General features: G+C 64.4%; 1 protein-coding gene across 12 annotated transcripts; it reads left to right on the forward strand.

Annotated features, from left to right (window-relative positions):
- Nucleotides 1-525: 525 nt before the first annotated feature.
- PARP6 (poly(ADP-ribose) polymerase family member 6) lies at nucleotides 526-9,013 on the forward strand. Of its 12 annotated transcripts, none has more exons than XM_054214773.1 (22): nucleotides 526-602; nucleotides 1,761-1,838; nucleotides 1,971-2,065; nucleotides 2,945-3,005; nucleotides 3,137-3,227; nucleotides 3,326-3,392; nucleotides 3,663-3,812; nucleotides 4,048-4,228; nucleotides 4,600-4,653; nucleotides 5,113-5,208; nucleotides 5,295-5,387; nucleotides 5,463-5,588; nucleotides 5,692-5,757; nucleotides 5,916-5,983; nucleotides 6,251-6,299; nucleotides 7,079-7,191; nucleotides 7,284-7,356; nucleotides 7,517-7,586; nucleotides 7,949-8,028; nucleotides 8,147-8,210; nucleotides 8,364-8,448; nucleotides 8,532-9,013. In XM_054214773.1, exons 1-22 carry the CDS (start codon nucleotides 600-602, stop codon nucleotides 8,632-8,634), a joined length of 1,866 nt encoding a protein of 621 aa, XP_054070748.1. In that variant the 5' UTR covers nucleotides 526-599; the 3' UTR covers nucleotides 8,635-9,013. The 12 variants fall into 12 exon arrangements, 8 of the variants coding, with proteins under 8 accessions (XP_054070748.1, XP_054070745.1, XP_054070749.1 ...); XM_054214770.1 differs by lacking the exon at nucleotides 7,517-7,586 and adding an exon at nucleotides 7,587-7,743; XM_054214774.1 differs by having other exon boundaries at nucleotides 7,082-7,191.
- Nucleotides 9,014-9,382: the final 369 nt, after the last annotated feature.

Raw genomic sequence — 9,382 nt, forward strand, 5'->3', positions numbered from 1 at the left:
TGGGGACTCTGGGGACCCAACATGGATGTTCTGCACTGGGACCATGGGGACACTGTGCCGGGGACACCACGCTAAGACCATGGAGGGACACCAGGCTGGTGGCGTTGGGGACCCTGGGCTGGGGACATTGGGGACCTCCTGCTGGTGGCGTTGGGGACCCTGTCCTAGGACCATGGGGACCTTTCCGGGGACAGTGGGGACCCAGGACGGATGCTCCGCACTGGTTCCATGGTGACCCTGTGCTGGGGACACTGGGGAGCCTGTGCTGGGCCGCGGGGACACGGTGCCAGCCAGGTGGGGACCCATCACGGCCACCTCATGATGACCCTGTGCTGGGGACACTGGGGACCCCGCCAGCCCCGGGGTCCCCTCAGGGCCGCCCGATGCCGAGTCCCCGGTGCCCACCCTGAGGTGGGGTCCCGGTGTGTGTGGGGGGGTGGGGGGTGGGGGTGGGGGGTGTCCCCACGGGTGACGTCAGCGTCGGCGTTGCCGGGTGACGGCGGCGCCCGGGGCGCGCGGCGGGGCCTGACGTCACGGCGCGATGGCCGCCCGCCCGCCCGGCGGCATGGAGGCGGCAGGCCCGGCCCGGCGCCGCTGAGATGGTGAGGGGGGACGCGGCGGGGCGCGGGGAGACGGGGACACCCCCCCCGCACGGCCCGGCGCGGGGACCGGCCCCGGGGGCGGCGGGACGGGGCGGGCGGCGGGGCCGGGCCTGGGCGGGCGGCGGCGGCGGGGGACGGGCCCTGGCGGCCTCCGGCGGCCCCCGGTGTCCCCCGGCACGGGGTGGGGGTGACGGGGCTGACGTGGGGGTGGGCCCCCCCGGGTGGGCCCCCCCCGCCATCGGCCGGGCCCCCCGGCGGCGCCATGCGCGACCCCCGCCCGCTGTCCCCATCCCGCTGTCCCCATCCTGCTCCTCCGTCCCGCTGTCCCCATCCCCATCCTGTTGTCCCCATCCCGCTGTCCCCATCCTACTCCTCCATCCTGCTGTTATCGTACCGCTGTCACCATCTCACTGTCTCCATCTCGCTGTCACCATCCCACTGTCACCATCCTGTTGTCCCCGTCCCACTGTCCCGATCCTGCTGTCCCCATTCCGCTGTCCCCATCCCGTTCCTCCATCCTGCTGCCCCCCTTCCTGCTCCCCCCTCGTCTGCTCCCCGCATCCCACTGTCCTTATCCCGCTGTCCCCCATCCTGCTCCTCCCTCCCACTGTCCCCATCCCGCTGTCCCCATCCTGTTCCTCCATCCTGCTGCCCCCCTTCCCGCTCCCCCCTCATCTGCTCCCCACATCCCGCTGTCCCCATCCCGCTGCCACCATCCTGCTGTCTCCATCCCACTGTCCCCATCCCACTGTCCCCCATCTCATTCCCCTCAACCTGCTCCCCCCCAACCTGCTCTCCTACCCTGCTGCCCCCCACCCTGCTCCCCCAAACCTCCCCCATCCTGCTGCCCCTCAAATTGCTCCCCCCATCCTGCTGCCCCCATCCCACTCCTGCCATCCCACTGCCCCCTAACCCGCTGCCCCCCAACCCACTGCCCCCCAACCTTCTCCCCCACCTCAATGCCCCTCAAACTGCTCACCACAAATTGTTCCTCCCAACCCACTCCCCCCAATCTGCTCCCCCCAACCCTCTCCCGCCAATCCACCTGCCCCATAACCTGCTCCCCCAACCTTCTCCTCCATCCCCTCTCCCCCATCCCTTCTGCCCCCCAAATATCCGCCCCCCTAATCTGCTGCCCCCCAACCCTCTGCCCCCCAGGACCTCAAGGGCCAATACTGGACGGACGATGACTCTGACGGAGACAATGAGTCCGAGGAGTTCCTCTATGGCGTCCAGGTAAACGCTGTGGGTGCTGGGACCCATGGGTGCCATGGTGGGGCTTGGGGACCCCCAACCTCTGCCCGGCCCTGAGTGCGGGGCTGTGGGGGGGCTCCAGGTCTGACGGTGCCACGGGGTGCTGTGCCACAGGGGACCTGCGCCGCCGACCTGTACCGTCACCCCCAGCTGGATGCCGACATCGAGGCCGTGAAGGAGATCTACAGCGAGAATGCCGTGGCCGTCAGGTGGGTGCGCCCCACATCGCCCGCACCCAGCTGTGCCACCCCCAGGACAGCTGGCCATGGCATCACTGGGGCTCCTGGCTGTGCCATCCCTCGGGCATCCCTGGGCACCCAGCCATACCATCCCTGGAGCACCTGGCCGTGGCATCCCAGGGCACCCGGCTGGGCCATCCCTGGGACCCATGGACATGGCATTCCTGGAGCACCCGGCTGTGGCATCCATGGGGCACCTGGCTGTGCCATCCCCAGGTACCCAGCCGTGGCATCCTTGGGTATCTGGCTGTGCCATCCCTGGGGCGCATGGACATGGCATCACTGGGCCACCTGGCCATGGCATCCCCAGGCACTCAGCTGTGCCATACCCGGGTGTGGCATCGCCGGCGCACCCAACCATGGCATCTCCAGGCACTTGACCATGCCATCTTGGAGCACCAGGCCATGGCATCCCTGGACACCCAGCAGTGCCATCCTCGGGCCACCCAGCGGTGGCATCCCTGGACACCCAGCCATGCCATCCCTGTGGCACTCGTCCATGCCATCTGTGGGGCACCCAGCTGTGCCATCCTCGGGCCACCCATGTGTGCCATCCCCAAGTGCCCCACTGTGCCATTGCTGTGGCACCCAACCGTGGCATCCCTGGTGCACCCAGCTGTGCCACCCCCGGGACACCCAGCCATGCAATCCCCTGAGCAATCCACAATCCGGGCACTCTCCCTGTGCCATCCCGGTCTCAGGGGTGCACACACTTGATACACGGGGAGCCATGTATGCCCGTCACCGCCTCCCGAGCCTGTCCTCCCCAGCACGGGGGGCACCCTGTGGCGGTTCTGACACCGTGCCAGCCTCACCCCGTCCCTGCCATAGCGCCACGTGTCTCCACAGGGAGTACGGGACCATTGACGACGTGGACATCGACCTCCACGTGAACATCAGCTTCCTCGATGTGAGTCCCCGGGGTGCCCCCGGCAGCGTTGGCATGGGGAGGGTGGGGACATGTGCCCGGGGGGTCCCCAAATTTCCCTCCATGACTGGGTGTCCTCACGGCCGTGCCGAATTGTGGCTCTCCCTTGGCAGGAGGAGGTGGCGACGGCGTGGAAGGTGCTGCGGACGGAGCCCATCGTCCTCCGCCTGCGCTTCTCCCTCTCCCAGTACCTCGATGGCCCCGGTGAGTGGGGACGGGCAGGACATGGTGTCCCCATGTGCCCTCGGAATGCAGACGGCGGTGGCACCGATGCCTTGTCCTCCTCTCTCTCTCTTCTGCAGAACCGTCCATCGAGGTTTTCCAGCCATCCAACAAGGAGGGCTTCGGGCTGGGTCTGCAGCTGAAGAAGTAAGAGCCGAAACACAACAGGCACCCAAGGGTGGGGGGTGAGGTGGGCCGTGGGTCACCATTTTGCCCCAAAACTGGCCAGGTGCCACATGTCCCCATACCACCACCTTTTACCTGCCACACAGCCCTGTGACAGTCTCACCACCAGTTTTGGGTGGGGAAGAGGAGGAGCTGCGTGGCATGGACCACCCAAGCACCGGGCTCAGTGGGCATCAAAGCACCCATGGGTGCTGGCACCCCACTCAGGCACACATGCCACCTCTCTGCCAGGATCCTGGGCATGTTCACGTCCCAGCAATGGAAACATCTCAGCAACGATTTCCTGAAGACCCAGCAGGAGAAGCGGCACAGTTGGTTCAAGACAAGTGGCACCATCAAGAAGTTTCGTGCTGGCCTCAGCATCTTCTCCCCCATCCCCAAGTAAGACCCCGATGGTGTCCCCAAGGGACCAACCCTCTGTCCCTTGGCTGGCTGGGGACCTGGCACTGTGCCTCAGTTTCCCCACTCGCCCCTCGGACGCTGCTGCTCCCTACCAAAGCCCGAGGAGATGAAGGTTGCTCCCAGAAACCAGCCAAAGGGTGAATTCAGCGCCGGGTGACGGAGGTGTAGGGGACAGTGACAAAGCAGGAGGCTTAGCGGGACTCTGTGCCCACAGGTCTCCCAGCTTCCCCGTCATCCAGGATTCAGTGCTGAAGGGCAAACTGGGCATCCCCGAGGCTCGCGTCAATCGCCTGATGAACCGCTCCGTCTCCTGCACAGTGAAGAACCCCAAGGTGGAGGTTTTCGGCTACCCCCCCCCCAGCACCCAGGCAGGTGTCGCCCCCTTCAACATCCTGGTGGGTGCCTCCCCGCCTTGGGGTTTGCTTTCCTCTCCTTTTCCTTCCCGGATTCCCTGTGGAATTCCTTGCTGTGGGGTGGTGGGACTTCCTTGGGGTGGTGGGGGGAGCCCTTGTGGGACTTTGTCCCCTGCGCCTTGTCCCCAGCATCCTTGGGTGCTGGTGGGCAAGCTGGGCTGTGGGGTTCTGTGGGGTTTTACCCCCCTCTTGGTGCCACATCCCTGCTGCGGCTGCATCCCTGGGAGGGTGTTGGCATGTCGTGGGTCCCACTGGGGCAGGGAGGGTGTTCGGGCCTGCCGGTGCCGTGCTGAGGTGGGGGTGCGTGGGGGAAAGGGGATAACGCAGCTGGCTCCGCTCCGGCTCCGTCGCAGGTCGGCGGCCACTGCAAGAATGTCCCTACGCTGGAGTATGGCTTCCTCGTCCAGGTGAGTGTCCCTCATCCCACTCATCTCCATCCCGGTGCCAGGAACATCCTCCCCACTGCCCCACGTCTCACTCATCCCCATCTCTCTGCCCAGAGCATCCTTCCCACTGCTCCACGTACCACTCAGCACCATCCTGCTTCCTGGAACATGCTCCCCACTCATCCCACATCCTGCTCAGCTCCATCCCACTGCCAGGAACATCCTCACACTGTCCCGTGTCCTGCTGAGCTCCATCCTACTTCCTGGGGCATCCTCCCCACTGCCCCACATCCCACTTATCCCCGTTCCGCTGCCCAGAGCATCCTCCCCACTGCCCCACGTCCCTCTCAGCACCATCCCACTGCCTGGAGCATCCTCCCTGCTCCTCCACATCCCACTTATCCCCATCCCACTGCCCAGAGCATCCTCCCGAGTGCCGTGGCCACAGCGGGGGCTGACTCCCACCATCCTCTCCCTCAGATCATGAAGTATGCGGAGCAGCGGATCCCGACGCTCAATGAGTACTGCGTGGTGTGTGACGAGCAGCACGTCTTCCAGAATGGCTCCATGCTCAAGGTGCGGGGACAGGGCGCAGGCGGGCACGGACTGTCACCCTGTGTCACCATCCCTGACTCTCCTCATGGCTCCTGTTCCCTCCGCAGCCAGCAGTGTGCACCCGGGAGCTCTGCGTCTTCTCCTTCTACACCCTGGGCGTCATGTCCGGCGCAGCAGAGGAGGTGGCCACGGGCGCTGAGGTAAGGGTATGCATGGTGGGTGACCACGCTGTCACCTCAGGGTGCTGTCCCTCCACCCCACACTCTGTTCCCAAGGTGGTAGACTTGCTGGTGGCCATGTGCCGCGCTGCCCTGGAGTCCCCCCGCAAGAGCATCATCTTTGAGCCTTACCCTTCCGTGGTGGACCCCAACGACCCCAAAACACTTGCCTTCAACCCCAAGGTAAGCGCTGGGGGGGCAATGCTGCCCCATGCCAGGGGACACTGGGGTCGGCGGGAGCTCTGAGGACCCCTCCATGGTCACCCCTCTCCTTCCCCACATGCAGAAGAAGAACTATGAGCGGCTGCAGAAGGCCCTGGACAGCGTGATGTCCATCCGGGAGATGACCCAGGTACGCCGGCATGGCCCCACATCACCCAAGGCCCCATGTGAGGCCCTCCGCTGGTGCAGGGTCCTTTGCCGGGGGTGGTATTTTGGTGCTGATCTCCATCCTTGCGCGTTTGGGTGGTTGCTGGGGGACCCACCTGCACCCCCTCTCGCCTCTGCCAGGGGTCCTACCTGGAGATCAAAAAGCAGATGGACAAACTGGACCCCCTGGCCCATCCCCTCCTGCAATGGTAAGGCCAAGGGTGCTGCGGCCCCGTCCTGCTGCCCCATGTCCCTCCCTGCTGCCCCCATCCCCCAGGACCAGGAAATGGGGTGGGGGGCAGCCGGGCATTGCCAGCATGAATTCCTTGGTCCCTCATGGGCCCCTTCACCTTGGGGGTCATGACCATACACTGGCCTTGGGGTGGGTGGGTTCCGGCACGGCTCCCAGCTTGGCCCCATTCCCAGGGGAGCATGGGACCACCCTGTCTGACCTTCCTCCTCTTCCTCTTCCCAAGGATAATCTCCAGCAACAGATCCCACATCGTCAAGCTGCCCCTCAGCAGGGTAAGGGGCTTGGCTGGGCTCCAGGTGGGGGTGCGGGATGGAGGCTGTGGGAAGTGGGATGTGGGGTGTGGGATGGAAGGTATGGGAGGTGAGGTGGAGAGCATAGGATGCGGGATGTGGGATATGGGATGTAGGATGTAGAGTGTGGGATGTAGGATATGGAATGTGGGATGTAGGGTATGGGATGTGGGACATAGAGTATGGGATGTGGGATGTAGGATATGGGAGGTGGGATGTAAGATATGGCATACAAGGTGCAGGCTATAGGATGCGGGATGTAGGTTATGGGATGAGCGATGTGGGATATGGAAGGTGGGATGGAGGATATATGGTGCGGAATGTAGGACATGGGATGTGGGATGTAGGATATGGGATGTGGGATGGCAGGTATGGGTTGCAGGACACAGGATAATGGGGTGCGAGCTACGGAATGGAGGATGCGGGAAGCAGGATGAGGGATGTAAGGATATTATAGGGTGGGTGATATAAGGGTCTGGGATGTAGGATGCAGCCTTTGGGATGGTGTCTGCAGCCTGTGAGACGTGGGAGGTGGGATATGGCATACAAGGATGGAGGATATTTGACATGGGACAGGGAACAAGAGACGGGGGATGCCATGGGTCCTCCTGGCACACTTGGGAAGGCCAAAGCAGGGCTGGGACGGGCATGGGGCCAGGCTGCCGTGCATGATCTCTGTCTGTCTCTGTCTGTCTGTCCGTCTGTCTGTCTGTCCTCTCTCCCTGCCGGCGCTGCCTTTGCTCTTCCCTTTCCCCTGGTAGCAGCTGAAGTTCATGCACACCTCCCACCAGTTCCTCCTGCTCAGCAGCCCCCCGGCCAAGGAAGCCCGGTTCCGCACCGCCAAGAAACTCTACGGCAGCACCTTCGCTTTCCAGTGAGTTGCCAGGGGGCCAGTGGGAACCCCCCCCAAAGCAGGCGCCGTGGGGCAGGGTGCCATGGGGCTGACGTGGGGCTGGCTTTTTCCAGCGGCTCTCACATTGAGAACTGGCACTCCATCCTCCGCAACGGGTTGGTCAACGCTTCCTACACCAAACTGCAGGTAACGCTCCCCTGCGCCGGCCCCGGGGCAGGCAGGGGGCAGGCAGGGAGGGGGGCAGGCAGCCGGGGACGTGCTGCCTGCCAAGGCCGGGCTGCCTCCGCCACCATGCCCGAGCTGTCGGAGTGACCCTGCGTCGCTCACCCTGGTGTTTTCCTGCAAGCTGCATGGAGCAGCCTATGGCAAGGGCATCTATCTGAGCCCCATCTCCAGTATTTCCTTTGGATACTCAGGTAAGAAGCTGCCTGCGCTGCCCGGTCCTGCCTGCACTCCCATTCCCACTCCCTGCATGGGCCTGGGGATGCTCGGCATCGTGCCGGCCGGAGGAGCCGCACGGGAGTGGGCAGCATCCCACACCCTTCCCACCCGCACCAGCCTCATCCCAGCCAGGTCGGGGCTTCCTGATGTGCCAGGGAATTAAAACCCCAACATTTTCTAAGCTCCAGAAGCTGCTCCACCCACTTTTGGGGGGTTCCCAGAGTTTAGCCATGGGGTGGGAGCACCCAGAGTGGCCACCCCTGTCTGTGGCTTGTGTCCCCATGTCACCCTGGGGGAGGTGGCTGGGGGTGACGGATGCCGCCTGGCTTCTCCGCAGGGATGGGGAAAGGGCAGCACCGGATGCCTTCGAAGGATGAGCTGGTGCAGAGGTACAACCGGATGAACACCATCCCCCAGGTGAGGGGCCGGGGGACACGATGGAGGGGACAGGGATGGGTAGATGGCACCCAGGGGTGCAGGGGACAGGGCGAGCGCAGCCTGACCGGGGCAGTAATGCGGGTTGCTCTCCCCACAGACACGCTCCATCCAGTCCCGCTTCCTCCAGAGCCGCAACCTGAACTGCATCGCGCTTTGCGAAGGTGCGGGGGCACGTTGGGTGGGACGGAGAGGGGTGGGCAGGCAGCAGCCATGTCCCTGGCTCACCGGGTGGGTGGAGGAGGGAGGGCGGGGGGATCCCCACCACGGGCCGTGCCCGGCGGGGACCCCTCTCCGACAGCCCCTTCCCCTGGCAGTCATCACCTCCAAGGACCTGCAGAAACACGGCAACATCTGGGTCTGCCCCGTCTCGGACCACGTCTGCACCCGCTTCTTCTTTGTGTGAGTCCCGGGCTGCGCCCGCCTCACCGGCACCCACGGGACCCCCCCGGGACACCCCCTGACCCCCCCTTCTCTCCTCCCAGGTACGAAGACGGCCAAGTGGGAGATGCCAATATCAATACTCAGGACCCCAAAATCCAGAAGGAGATCATGCGTGTGATTGGGACTCAGGTGTACACAAACTGAGCAGCAGTGGGGACCCCCCCGGGACCCCCCCCGGGAGCCGAACAAAGACCCCGGGTGAGGCTGGGGAAGGATGAGCGGGTTTCGAGCCTCCCAGGCAGGGCAGAGACAGGGGCCGACGCCGGCGGCTCCACCATGTACATAGGCGTCAAGCATCCAGTGAGCACCAGGCGGGTTTAGCGGTTCCTTGTCCCTTCCCCGTCCTGTCCCCCAGTGTCCCCGACCCTGTGGCATTGTGGAGAAGGAGCTGCAGGGGGCTGGCGTGGCTGGTGGCCGCCCCTCCTGGTGTTGGCCGCGAAGGCATTTTTATTGACAATGAGAAACCGAAGCAAAAAAAAAAAAAAAAAAAAAAACCAAAACGAAACAACAAAACAAACCCAAAAAAAAAAACCACCAAAAAAAAAAGAGAAAAGGAATTTGTGTCGGTGCAGTTTAAGTATTTAAACAGCCTGGGGGTGCGGGGAGGGGATGGGATGGTGGGGAAGGGATGGGAGCGTGGGGAAGGGCCACAGGAAAAGGGTCCTGGGGAAGTGCTGGGGCTTTGGGAAAGGGCTGGGGCGGGGGGGGGGGAGGGGCGGATCCCACCACCACCATCACACCCCGGCAAAGGGATGGTGCTGCGGGGCAGGGACCACAGCACGGAGACAGGATTGTGCCTCGGGGATGGGAGCACACGGAGGACACCGAGGGGACGGGACCCTGTGGTGTATGGTGCGGTGGCAGAGACCCCCCTGCAAACCGAGACGGAACC

This window comes from Rissa tridactyla, chromosome 9 (assembly GCF_028500815.1).
Source record: "Rissa tridactyla isolate bRisTri1 chromosome 9, bRisTri1.patW.cur.20221130, whole genome shotgun sequence".
Taxonomy (NCBI): domain Eukaryota; kingdom Metazoa; phylum Chordata; class Aves; order Charadriiformes; family Laridae; genus Rissa; species Rissa tridactyla.